The sequence below is a fragment of the Globicephala melas genome, chromosome 8 (assembly GCF_963455315.2).
Source record: "Globicephala melas chromosome 8, mGloMel1.2, whole genome shotgun sequence".
In the NCBI taxonomy this organism is placed as follows: domain Eukaryota; kingdom Metazoa; phylum Chordata; class Mammalia; order Artiodactyla; family Delphinidae; genus Globicephala; species Globicephala melas.
This window is the reverse complement of record NC_083321.1, coordinates 26709657-26723817: the sequence shown is the minus strand read 5'-3', so window position 1 is coordinate 26723817 and position 14161 is coordinate 26709657. Positions and strand designations below refer to the sequence as shown.

Below are 14161 nucleotides of genomic sequence, written 5' to 3'. Positions count from 1 at the left end.
TCTCTTGCCTATTTTTGGATTGGGTTGTTTGTTTTTTTAATATTGAGCTGCATGATCTGTTTATATATTTTGGAGATTAATCCTTTGCCTGTTGATTCACTTGCAAATATTTTCTACCAATCTGAGGGTTGTCTTTCGTCCTGTTTATGGTTTCCTTTGCTGTGCAAAAGCTTTTAAGTTTTATTAGGTCCATTTGTTTATTTTTATTTCCATTACTCTAGGAGGTGGATCAAAAAAGATCTTGCTGTGATTTCTCTCAAAGAATGTTCTTCCTATGTTTTAGCCAAAGAATGCTTTGGCTACTCGAGGTCTTTTGTGTCTCTATACAAATTTTAAGATGATTTGTTCTAGTTCCGTAAAAAATGCCATTGGTAATTTGATAGGGATTGCATTGAATCTGTAGATTGCTTTGGGTAGTATAGTCATTTTCACAATATTGATTCTTCCAATCCAAGAACACGGTATATCTCTCCATCTGTTGGTATCATCTTTAATTTCTTTCATCAGTATCTTACAGTTTCCTGCATATGGGTCTTTTCTCTCCCTAGGTAGGTTTATTCCTAGGTATTTTATTCTTTTTGTTGCAATGGTAAATGGGAGTGTTTCCTTAATTTCACTTTCAGATTTTTCATCATTAGTATTTAGGAATGCCAGAGATTTCTGTGCATTAATTTTGTATCCTGCAACTTTACAAAATTCATTGATTAGCTCTAGTAGTTTCCTGGTGGCATCTTTAGGATTCTCTATGTATAGTACCATATCATCTGCAAACAGTGACAGTTTTACTTCTTCTTTTCCACTTTGTATTTCTTTTTCTTCTCTGATTGCCATGGCTAGGACTTCCAAAACTATGTTGAATAATAGTGGCGAGAGTGGACATCCTTGTCTTGCTCCTGATCTTAGAGGAAATGCTTTCAGTTTTTCACCATCGAGAATGATGTTTGCTATGGGTTTGTCATATATGGCCTTTATTATTTTCAGGTAGGTTCCCTCTATGCCCACTTTCTGGAGAGTTTTTATCATAAATGCTGTTGAATTTTGTCAAAAGCTTTTTCTGCATCTATTGAGATGATCATATGGTTTTTATTCTTCAATTTGTTAATATGGTGTCTCACATTGTTTGATTTGTGTATATTGAAGGAACCTTGCATCCCTGGGATAAATCCCACTTGATCATGGTGTATGATCCTTTTAATGTGTTGTTGGATTCTGTTTGCTAGTATTCTGTTGAGGATTTTTGCATCTATATTCATCAGTGATATCGGTTTGTAATTTTCTTTTTTTGCAGTATCTTTGTCTGGTTTAGGTATCAGGGTGATGGTGGCCTCGTAGAATGACTTTGGGAGTTTCCCTCCTCTGCAATTTTTTGGAAAAGTTTGAGAAGGATGAGTGTTAGCTCTTCTCTAAATGTTTTATAGAATTCACATGTGAAGCCATGTGGTCCTGGACTTTTGTTTGTTGGATGATTTTTAATCACCGTTTCAATTTCATTACTTGTGATTCGTCTGCTCATATTTTCTATTTCTTCCTGCTTCAGTCTTGGAAGGTTATACCTTTCTAAGAATTTGCCCATTTCTTCCAGGTTGCCCATTTTATTGGCATAGCATTGCTTGTAGTAGTCTCCTAGGATGCTTTCTATTTCTGTGATGTCTGTTGTAACTTCTCCTTTTTCATTTCTAATTTTATTGATTTGAGTCCTCTCCCTTTTATTCTTGATGAGTCTGGCTAAAGATTTATCAGCTTTGTTTATCTTCTCAAAGAACCAGATTTTAGTTTTATTGATCTTTGCTATTGTTTTGTTTCTATTTCATTTATTTCTGCTCTGATCTTTATGATTTCTTTCCTTCTGCTAACTTTGGGTTTTGTTTGTTCTTCTTTCTCTAGTTCCTTTAGGTGTAAGGTTAGATTGTTTATTTGAGATTTTTTCTTGTTTCTTGAGGTAGGCTTGTGTAGCTATAAACTTCCCTCTTAGAACTGCTTTTGCTGGATCCCACAGGTTTAGGATCATCGTGTTTTCATTGTCATTTGTGACTAGGTATTTTTTGATTTCCTCTTTGATTTCTTCAGTGATCTCTTGGTTATTTAGTAACGTATTGTTTAGCCTCCATGTGTTTGTGTTTTTTAAGTTTTTTCCGTGTAATTCATTTCTAATCTCATAGCGTTGTGGTCTGAAAAGATGCTTGATATGATATCAATTTTCTTAAATTTACTGAGACTTGATTTGTGACCCAAGATGTGATCTATCCTGGAGAATGTTCCATGTGCACTTGAGAAGAAAGTGTAATCTGCTGTTTTTGGATGGAATGTCCTATAAACATCAGTTAAATCTATCTGGTCTATTGTGTTACTTAAAGCTTCTGTTTCCTTATTAGTTTTCATTTTGGATGATCTGTCCATTGGTGTAAATGAGGTGTTAAAATCCCCCACTATTATTGTGTTACTGTCGATTTCCTCTTTTATAGCTGTTAGCAGTTGTCTTATGTATTGAGGTGCTCCTATGTTGGGTGCATATATATTTATAATTCTTATATCTTCTTCTTGGATTGATCCCTTGATCATTATGTAGTGTCCTTCCTTGTCTCTTGTAACATTCTTTATTTTAAAGTCTATTTTATCTGATATGAGTATTGCTACTCCAACTTTCTTTTGATTTCCATTTGCATGGAATATCTTTTAAGTCTGTGTGTGTTTCTAGGTGTGAAGTGGGTCTCTTGTAGACAGCATATATATGGGTCTTGTTTTTGTATCCATTCAACAAGCCTTTGTCTTTTGGTTGGAGCATTTAATCTATTCATGTTTAAGGTAATTATCAATATGTATGTTCCTATGACCATTTTCTTAATTGTTTTGGGTTTGTTTTTGTATGTCCTTTTCTTCTCTTGTGTTTCCCACTTAGAGAAGTTCCTTTAGCATTTGTTGTCGAGCTGGTTTGGTGGTGCTGAATTCTCTTAGCTTTTGCTTGTCTGTAAAGTTTTTGATTTATCCATCGAATCTGAATGAGATCCTTGTGGGGTAGAGTAATCTTGGTTGTAGGTTCTTCCCTTTCATCACTTTAAGTATATCATGCCACTCCCTTCTGGCTTGCAGAGTTTCTGCTGAGAAATCAGCTGTTAACCTTATGGGAGTTCCCTTGTATATTATTTGTCATTTTTCCCTTGCTGCTTTCAATAATTTTTCTTTGTCTTTAACTTTTGCCAATTTGATTACTATGCGTCTCGGTGTGGTTCTCCTTGGGTTTATCCTGTATGGGGCTCTCTGTGCTTCCTGGACTTGATTAACTACTTTCTTTCCCATGTTAGGGAAGTTTTCCACTATAATCTCTTCAAATATTTTCTCGGGTCCTTTCTCTCTCTCTTCTCCTTCTGGGACCCCTATAATGCGAATGTTGTTGCATTTAATGTTGTCCCAGAGGTCTCTTAGGCTGTCTTCATTTCTTTTCATTCTTTTTTCTTTATTCTTTTCCGCAGCAGTGAATTCCACCATTCTGTCTTCCAGGTCACTTATCTGTTCTTCTGCCTCATTTATGCTGCTATTGATTCCTACTGGTGTCGTTTTCATTTCAGGTATTGTATTGTTCATCTCTTTTTGTTTGTTCTTTAATTCTTCTAGGTCTTTGTTAAACATTTCTTGCATCTTCTTGATCTTTGCCTCCATTCTTTTTCTGAGGTCCTGGGTCATCTTCACTATCATTATTCTGAATTCTTTTTCTGGAAGGTTGCCTATTTCCACTTCATTTAGTTGTTTTTTGGGTTTTATGTTGTTTCATCATCTGGTACATAGCCCTCTGCCTTTTTATCTTGTCTATGTTTCTGTGAATGTGGTTTTTGTTCCACAGGCTGCAGGATCGTAGTTCCTCTTGCTTCTGCTGTCTGCCCTCTAGAAGCAAACTATTTAAATGAGAACCCAAAGAAGAATTTTAGAAGAAATTTAACATACCAAATACTGTGAAAATGAATGGATAATTATGAAATTAATTCACTGGATTACTAAAAATATTTTTCTTTTGGAAATTAATTGTACTTGTTCAGTAGAAGATAACTACAATTTATCATAAATATTTTGAGAAAGGGAATCTGTTTTATACTTTTTTTTTGCTAATTGAAATTCTGTCAAATACATTACAAATTTTCAATGAATTAAGACATAAAATATACTTGGTATGACTATCTGTTAAGATTAACATTTCATAATGACTTATAATAAAGATCATGACCATTATTTTAATCTGAAGATGCCAGGAGATTGGGTTAAATTTGCCTATTACTTACTCTTTGTACTTATTAATAGCTTAAAGTGGCTGAATTCTCATCAGCCAACTGTGAGATTTCCAGTTACTCCAGATTTTCGTCAACTCTTAGTATTGTCAGTCTTTTTAATCTTAGCCTTTCTAATATGCGTGTAGTGGTAACTCATGGATTTAATTTGCATTTCTCTGATGATATGTAATGTGAGCATCTTTTCGTGCACTGTGGTTTATTTCTTGGTCTTTATTAGTAGTGTTCAAATCTTTTGACCTTTTTATTGAGCTGTTTTTTCTCATACTATAGAGTTGCCAGAGATCTTTATATGTTCTGAATGCAAATTGTTTGTCAGATGTGTGTTTTCTGAACATTTTCTCCCAGTTCTGTGGCTAGATTTTTCATTTTATTAATGCTTTCTTTTGAAGGGCAGAAGATTTAAAATTTTGGATAAAGTGGATTTAATATTTTTTGTTTTCTTTCATTTTAGTTCATACTTTTTAGCCCTATCTAAGAAATCTTTGCCTACCTCAGGTTGTAAAAAATGTCTCCTCTGAGAATTATTACAGTTTTATTTTTCTAATGAATAGATCAATGGTTAATTTTAAATTAAGTTTTGTGATGAGGTAGGTACTGGGGTAATTTCTTATCATGCAGATACTTAATTTCAAAAATATTTATCAAAAAAGACTGTTTTTTCCTCATTGAATTATCAAGATTAATGTGTCAGTATAGGTGTGAGTCTATTTCTGAACTTTCTACTTGCTTTCATTCCACTTTATATGTATCCTTATGGCAATACCATTCTGTCTTGATTATTTTAGCTTTATAATAAATGTTGAAATCAGATAGTACAAGACTTCCAAATTTGGCATTCTAATTCTTTTGCATTTCCTGAGCTTTCATTGAGCTTCTTAGATCCATGTTTAACTTTTCTGGTCTCTTCACGAATCCCCTACATGTTCAATAAAATTCCTCCCCTCCAACTGGTCAAAACAGAAATGTCTCCCTGGCCTGTGCATTCTCCCACAGTTGTTTCCTTTTTACATCTCCATGAGTTGCTCTTTCTCTGGTACTTGTCTGTTCCAGGCTGTGTGGAGTTCACCGTGTGCATCAGCAACTTAGTATTTAGCCAAAGGTACAGGGGGAAGCCTAGGCAAAATTTGGGAATTATTCTCTAAATATCTCCCTCATTTATGGCATTTCATGATAAATTCCAGCCATTTCAGCCTCCCAAAACTTTGATGTCTTCCTCTTCAGCTTGTGGAGATCACTGTGCTTTTCTTGGATTCTCTCTCCCTACACCACAGTCCAAAAATTGCCTCCAAGTATAAAGATGAGGTAAATGGTTAAGACTCACTTCAACATTTCCTGTTCTCTCAGGCATGACAGTCTGGTGCTTCCCATTGCCTAAGGTTTAAAAATAGCTGTCTCATATATTTTGTGCAGTTTTCAGTTGTTTAAAATGGGATAGCTAGTATGATACTAGCTTTTTTATTATAACCATAAACAGAATCCTCATATTTTTTAATGGTTATGTTAATTCCTTTTTAGGTGAGGACACATAGGAATTAAAATGTGAGAAAAAGTATATTTGTGGCAATTTCACATATAAAAATATATTATTCTTCAAGTCAGAAAATGGGTTCTAGTCCTAGCTATTCCAGTTGCTCCATTTTGGATATGGCAGTTAACTTCTCTAAGTTACAGTGTTCTGAGTTGCTTGATTAGACTACTTCATAAAATTCTGTAACTATAATGTCCAGAAATTAAAGTTCAACAAAGATACTTTAATGGTATGTATGAAAACTAATTTAATAAACCTTTCAGGTTAACCATTATTGTTATATGTTCTTAGTAATTAAAATGTATTAAAATGTAAAATGTAAAGAGAAAAAACCATAAGGCAATTTTAATAAATGAACAAAAATAAATTTTACCTTTTCGGATTTAATATCGTGCTTATGTCTTAACTGATTAGGGGAGTTAAAGCATAATGTTAAGAACTGTTCTTAACTACCATCTGTAAAGTAAATAAATCTTTAGACTGAATATTCTCACTTGTTTTTATTTAAGCCAAGGAAATCTACATCCTTTTCCTCTTATGATTTTGTTCAAAAAAAATTTCTGACCACCAAGTAGTTACTTATAATATTCTGAAATAATCCAATTTTATAACCCTAAATAAATAGAAGACAATTGGCTATCCATAGCCTCTTGAAAATAAACTACATTATCAAATTTTATATTTTTTAAATATCTGCTTTCATATTTTTTATCTGATATTAAACCCTGGTATGAACATTACACTAATTTTTAAAACAATAATAGTATCAATAGGCTTTTGCTCATATATCACAAAAAGCTCTTTAAAGAACTTCCAACATAAATAATTATGCATGACCTCCCCTGTCAGAATCCATGTTGAGCATCCTTAATCAAACTTTGTTACTCCAGGTGCTACCTTTTGAATCTCTTTAAATGTTCTCTAAATTTTCACTCACACTACTGGGAAAACCTCTGTTGTTATAGTTACTGATTTGTGTGTGAACATTCCACAGTCATGCTATTCATGCTGCATTTTTTTTCATCTGAATTGGGCCTTTCTTTTTTTTTTTTCTTTTAATTGAAATATAGTTGATTTACAATAATGTGTTAGTTTCACAACACACATAGCAACATATAGCAAAATGATTCAGTTATACATATTTTTTCAGATTATCTTCCATTATAGGTCATTATAAGATATTAAATATAGTTCCCTGTGCTATACAGTAAATTCTTGTTGCTTATCTATTTTATGTATAGTAATTTGTATCTGTTAATCCCCTACTCCTAATTTATCCCTCCCAACCTCCCTTTCCACTTTAGTAACCAGAGTTTGTTTTCTATGTCTGTGAATCTGTTTCTGTTTTGTATACAGATTCACTTGTATTATTTTTTAGATCCCACATATAAGTGATATCATACAACATTTGTCTTTCTGTGTCTGACTTACTTCACTTAGTATAATATTCTCAAGGTCCATCCATGCTGTTGCAAATGGCAATATTTCATTCTTTTTATGGCTGAGTACTATTCCATTGTATAAATATACCACATCTTCTTAAACCAGTCGTCTGTTAATGGGCACTTGGGTTGTTTCCATGTCTTGGCTATTGTAAATAGTGTTGATATGAACACTAGGGTGCATGTATCTTTTCAAAACAAGAGTTTTCGTCTTTTCTGGATATATGCCCATGAGTGGGATTGCTGGATCATACAGTAGCTCTATTTTTAGTTTTTAAAGGAACCTCCATACTGTTTTCCATAGTGGTTGCACAAATTTACATTTGAGTTGGGCCTTTCTTAAACTTGAATATTTTCTTAAAGTTTTTTGCTGTTATTGCTGTTTAGGCTTATTGAGCTGTTTCTCAAATTAACAAATGGTGAATATCATAGATGTCTAAATCTTCCTCTGGTTTAAAGGCATCTGATAAAGTCTATTATTTATTTATATCTTGACAGTCATATGTGAGTAACTCAATATATTTTTTGTGGTTTTTCAGTAATAACAGGGAAAAATCATTGCAGTGAAATACATTCACATACAAACATTAAGAGAATATTTATTTTTTTCTAAGTCAGACTTACTACACATACACTACTCCTGTCTTGCTAACCTATAGACATATTCCTCTTCCTGATTTCTGAACTCCTTGCACTAGTTCTCATCTAGCAACCAGTGTTACAATTTCCCATAAACTGTCTTCTCTGTCACACAACTTATTATCTTTCTCTTACACTACATGAGAAGTATAGAACAAACAAGGAGTCTATGAAAATTTCCATTAATTAGTAAGTTTGAGATTTCAGAACACCAGAACAAGAGTTCTCAAACTTTACTGGGATTAGGAAACATCTGGAGACATTTTCTGAAATTCATATTCTCAGGCCCCATGTTCAAGAGATTCTTAATTCAGTAGGCTTGGAGTAGGGCCTAGAAGTCTGAATTTTTAACACATAGCCCAGATGATTCAGAGGCAGGTTTTCTCAGAAAGTCACTAGTATGCACAATAGAGTAAATGAAGATAGGGGAACACAAGGAGAAAGGCATCCAAGAGAGCAGATAGGGAAAGATAATCTTAAAGTTGATGGTGAAGGGATATACCAGGATAGTCACAGGGAACAATCAGTTCAAACTGGAGTGAGAGTTTTTTCCATTCTTTCATTTATTTCAATATCTCTTTCATTGTTTTCTTCACCATTGTAATCTCATGCCATTAGTAATAGTACACAGAAAACCAAGCAAAAAGCAAATAAATAAGATACAATTATTAACTGCTGAGAAAAAAATAAAGATGTTTCATAAAGGAGATGTTGTCCTGGATAATACAGTAATCCACACAGCTTAATACCACTTCTCTGACAATGATTCTAAGAGATAACTGAGGGAAAAGAAACTTATCTACCACTAACACCAACCTTAAAAAGGTATGTATCCGGAGCAGTTTTCATCTTCCATTTACTTTGCATCTTGTGCCCACAAATTTTTCCTAATATCTTTTTCAACACATGGATAATGTTTAGCCTATACCCCATAGTAGCAGGTGCTGTGTTACTGCTGTTACTAAAACTATACCAAGTAATTCTAAAACCATCTGATTCCAGTTTCAAAGGGATGGGCCATAGTTTTGGTATTCTAGAGTTTAGAGAAGAATTATATCACTTTGATGCTCATTTCAAACTTCTTAATAACTTAACCTCCTAAAATAAATAAACGGATATGCCTTTGATTTTGTATCTATTATTGAAATACAGTTATTTCCCCGTGGCTCCATTCTGAGCTCAGAGAGGACTTTTATACTTCAACTACCTTATTTTATCAGCTGTCTTCTATAATTCCCTTCTTATTTCACTGCAATAACCATCACAATATTAGAGTCCTTTACTTTGTACTTCAGTTTTATATTACTTAGCAATAATCTAAAAATAGCTATTAGTCCCCAGCAGTCCTAATAATCTATCACAAAAGAGAAAATAACGTGTTTTTACAATGACTATGCCACCTTTTTAGTCCTACTACTAATTTGGTATTTAATCAATAAATAGGGCATTATCCTGTGATTATCAACAAAGCTTTCAAAATTTAAATTTTATTTACAAAATAATTAGCTAGCCTTATTTTTATTCCCTCCAAAAAGTTCTATCGACATCCAAGACCAGTATTCCATTGCCTCCTCTCCTTTAGCTCATTCTTAAAAGCACTATTGAGACAAATATTTACAAATACATTTATTACTGAATCTTGTCCGGAGTTTCATAAAACTTGTGAAAGTTCTTTAAATTCTACAAATTATAAGGAGAAAAAATAAGCGAAAGAATTTCTTGATCATCCAGTTTTAAATGAATTGCTCTTTCGCGTCAAAAAGCAGAATAGCAGTGACATTTTTATTTACACTCAACCTTTCTTCTAAGAGCATGTAATCTGTAAGAGTGACTATTACCCCAATTTTATCACTGAGGCATAGAATTACAGAGATTGAACTGAAGTGAACTCAAGAGGTTATCTAATCTAGCTTCCATCTCCAAGAATGACTGCATTTTAACAATCCAAGAGCTATGCCCACCTTCTCTATTTTTCAAAATCCCCAGGGAAGATGTTACAACTTGCCTTAGCAATTTGCTCTGGTGTGTAATATCCCTTGTTTTACTCATAATTCAAATCTGCAGATAAGAAGGAAATAATACCCAGTTTCCCAGCTCCTCAGTAAATGCTCTTACCCAGATGTAGTTATAAAACAACTACAAAAATCAGTAGATGAAGAAATAGATATTTCGAAAATAAAAATTTCCAATATCTAGTCAACTATTCACCTGTTTCAAACAATATTCATTTTGAAAATAGTCTGGTATAACAAAATAATTTATACCTATCTTCATTTCATAATAAATGTTTCCCATTGATAAGAAAAATAATTTCTAACTATTAGATGTATATTTATGAATCCTAAAGATAAGAACACCAAGATAAGAATGTATTGGGAACTTTCTGGGTGCCAGGCATTGCATTCCACATGTAGTATCACATTGAATACTTACATCAGTTCTATCAGGTAGGTATATTATTATCACCAGTTTTCAGATAAAGAAATTGAGACTCAGACAATGTAAGTTATCCAAGGTCTTATAGCTAGTGAATGACAAAGCTAGGATTAAAACCTAGAGAGTTTGGTTATGCTTCACTGTCTCTCTAATACATATTTAATAAATTTTAGTTGCTTTTATTATTATTAACAAGCTACTTTAAGAGACAGTGAAAAATCTTTATCTGAAAAAAAAAAAGGCTTTTTTTCCCCCCCAAATTCCATTAGTTCCTCTTTATTTTTAAATATCAAAGATCTGGGAAGTACAAGCACCTTCTAAAAAACATGCATTTATATGACAAGTAATACTTTAAAATTTGTTTTTTCAAGTTTGCTGGATTGTTACATGATTTTTCTTAGGCCCATCCAGATTTACTTTTTAAAATGCATATGGATATTTTTAAACTGAATTCTAGTTATTTCAGACTTAATTTGTTGTTTCAAAAAACAAGGGTGCTTCTAGGTTTTACTACTAGTATTGTAAATGAAAAGGAGCCATTTTGAGATTTGAAGATAGTTAAATTGGCTTCAATCTAAATATCTTGTAAAATATTATAACCAACTAGAATGTTTCCTCAAGTGTAAATGGGAAATGGCCAACTATGTTAGCCAGATTATTTCTTGAAATACTGTTCCTTTATTAAAGTAAGTTATGTTGTTCATGCAATAAGCATATATCTAAACAGCTGAATTTTTACATTCTATATAATGCCTTCTTAATATTTCAGTTTATTAGTTGACACGATATATAAAAGGAAAAAACACATTTCAAGAGTCACAAAAACTTTGAAATTTAATTTATACTTCAATATTTAATACAAAATTACCTTTTTCATTGTTTCCTTTCCCACTGTAATCTCACGCCCATCCTGCCCTGTGCCATTCTTAAAGAAAAGAATTCGGACTGAGGTCTTCTCAGTAAGTTTCTTCATTCTAATAGAAAGAACAGGCTTGGTTTTCCATATTTTGAGATCAGTAGGAAGCATCAGCCCATTCATTGTCCAAGTTACTTTCTTCATTAACAACAGATGGTCTAGAAGAGAATTTTTTTTTTAAGTCAGGTCAATATTTGGCTTCAAAATTAAAAATGGACACATCATGCTTCCCCTCCCCTTATTACCTATATCACATACACTGGCCAGTCTGCATTTAGATGCTGGTTTCCTGAAATGCTACCACCAGCTTCCCACTAACCGTGACATAAGCTGTAGCAAGCTGTCTGCTCTGATAGTCTGCATAAATCATCATTTCTGAAGGGAACAGATGTTCAGGGTATGAAAGAGTAATACCACAATTTAGTCCTAATTAAAATTCACCTTAGCATGCCTCTATCACTGATCAGGTGCACTGGGCTGAAAGGGTCCACTGAAAGGGTCCAAGGTCCTTTGCTTAGTATAAAACAACATGGGGCCTGAACTTTTGTGTTCTTTGGTGTTTGGAAAACACTTTTTTTTTTATCTTTAATACGATTATTATCCAAGTTGCTTTAAAGGTGATGACCTCCAAATAGTAACCTTATACATAATTCTTCTCCTGTCACTAGAATGAAGGTGGCTTCTAGGACATCTTTGGTAACAGGTTGAAACTATTTCACTAAAAATGAAAACCAGCTTTTCATTAACAATTTACTTTGACCCATACATTTTCAAAGATGTGTGCATGAATATAAGTTTCAAAACTCCCACTAATATTAATGGGAGTGCAAATAAATTACTATGTATGAGTTTGAAAATGTAAGGGTAAGAACAGAAGTGTAGTATATTACATACTAAGTTGCTGTCACCATTTCTCCCTTTTCAAGAGGTTTCATTTCATAAATAAATAATTTGCACCTTGGTTATTCACTTTATTTGTGCATTCAATTTATTTTAGATTATATTTTCTTTTCACATAAATTACAAAAATACAATGATTCCTCCGTCATCTGCTCTTTATTTGTCCTAATAAGAGAAATAAAATTTTATTTGCATAGAACTTAAAATGGCTGCATTTATTTGTTTGCCCAAATTTCCAAACAACCCTTCACTATTAGTATTTACCTTGAAAGAAGCATGGTCTCTTTAACCTAGAAATGGTACTTTATATAAATCTGCTAGTATTGATATGAAACATGAACCAGTGGTTGTATACAAACTTCAAGTCCCAGAATGGCTACGTTACATGTTCAAAAAAACAAAAACGCTTTCTCTCCCTCTCTCTCTCTCTCTCCCCCACACACACATACACACTCACATACACGTACACACACATACACAGTGGGCAGGAATATGAGCAAAACTTGGAGAATAAATTAAAACTAGAAGATTATAAATATGATTAAGCCTTCAAGAAGAGAAAAATTTTTTACAGAAATTAGTTACATATTTTGTCACTTTGTAATCTTAAATTGATAGGAATTAGAATCAGACAAATAAGCTAGAAGTTAATGAGATCATATATGCCTGAAAGAACTGAGAACAGTGGTCAAATAAATACTTGTACATGTATGTTCATAGCAGCACTGTTCACAATAGCCACAGATGGAAACTCAATCTCTACCAATGGGTAGATGGAAACATAAAGTGTGGTGTAAACATATGATGGAATATTATCCAGCAATAAAAGGAACAAAGTACTGATATATACTACAATGTGGATGATCCTCAAAACATTATGCTAAGTCAAAGAAGCCAGACATAAAAGGAGATACACTATATAATTCCATTTATATGAACTACCCAGAATAGGTAAATCATACAAACAGAATGCAAATTGATGGTTGCCAGGGGCTGGGAGGGTGGGGAATGGGGAGGAATAAACGGATAAGGGGTTTTATTTTGGAATGATGGAAATGTTTTGGAACTACATAGGAATGGTGGTTGCACAACACTGCAAATGTACTAAATGCCACTGATTGTTCACTTTAAATGATTGATTTTATGTTATGTGAATTTCACCAAAATAAATAAAAAAGGAGGAAGAAGAGGAGAAGGGGGAGGAAGAAGGAGACTGCTAATGGCCAGTATCTCTGAAAATAAAAAAACATCTCCCACTGGGAAAAAAATAAATTCTTGTATTTTGATAGGAGTGTACCCACAATCTGGACACGGCCCCCCCAGATGCTTTGCATTGTGGAAAGGGTATAATCCTTTAAACTAGGTTTGAATCTCAGCTCTGTAAATTAGTGGCCCTAGATGAGTCATACCTCCCTGCATCTTTGATTTCTCATCTACAAAGTATGTAGTGGATACCACTCCACCAGCTGATGAGGGTTAAATATCTTACATGTAAAAGTACCTAACACGTTGAGGTCACTCCACAAATGTTGGCTTCTTTCCCCACATCCCTGAAGTCCCATGCTTATGGAGCTCTAGAGTATATTAACTGTTACATCAGAGTCCAACCAGAAAAACAGAATCCATTCAGAGTATTTGAGCAGAGGGACTGACTGCAGGGAATTGGTTATGTAAGTAATGGAAAAGACCCAGAAGCAACAAAAGGACAGTGACACAACCCAGAGATTAGCAACAGCAAAAAACCACTCCCACCAAGACTAGAGGGAGAAGGTGTGACAGGTACCCAGATTTAGAAAATCTTACCAATAAAGCGTTTTTCCCTTTGATTTTTCTGACCAGGCCAGAATTAGGTTGAGGTGAGTGAAGGGCCAAGAATGCAAAATTTAAGGAAGCATGCTTGGGGTGGGGCAAGTGCACAACCCTCAAAGTGAGTGCCTCCTTAAATCTTGTCCTGTAGGTACTACACTAGTCTCTCCCTAGTCCCAGCCCTGGCTTTGACTATCTCTTCTATATGCAGAATTCC

At 33.7% G+C, this 14161-nt stretch overlaps 1 protein-coding gene across 1 annotated transcript in view; it reads right to left on the bottom strand.

The window, feature by feature from the left end:
* The window catches only part of DCDC1 (doublecortin domain containing 1), a 470602-nt gene that overhangs the window by 394216 nt on the left and 62225 nt on the right, over window positions 1-14161 (bottom strand). Inside the window, exon 7 of the mRNA XM_060303388.1 lies at window positions 11191-11396. Coding sequence (XP_060159371.1) covers window positions 11191-11396 — 206 coding nt within the window. The remainder of the gene's footprint in view (window positions 1-11190; window positions 11397-14161) is intronic.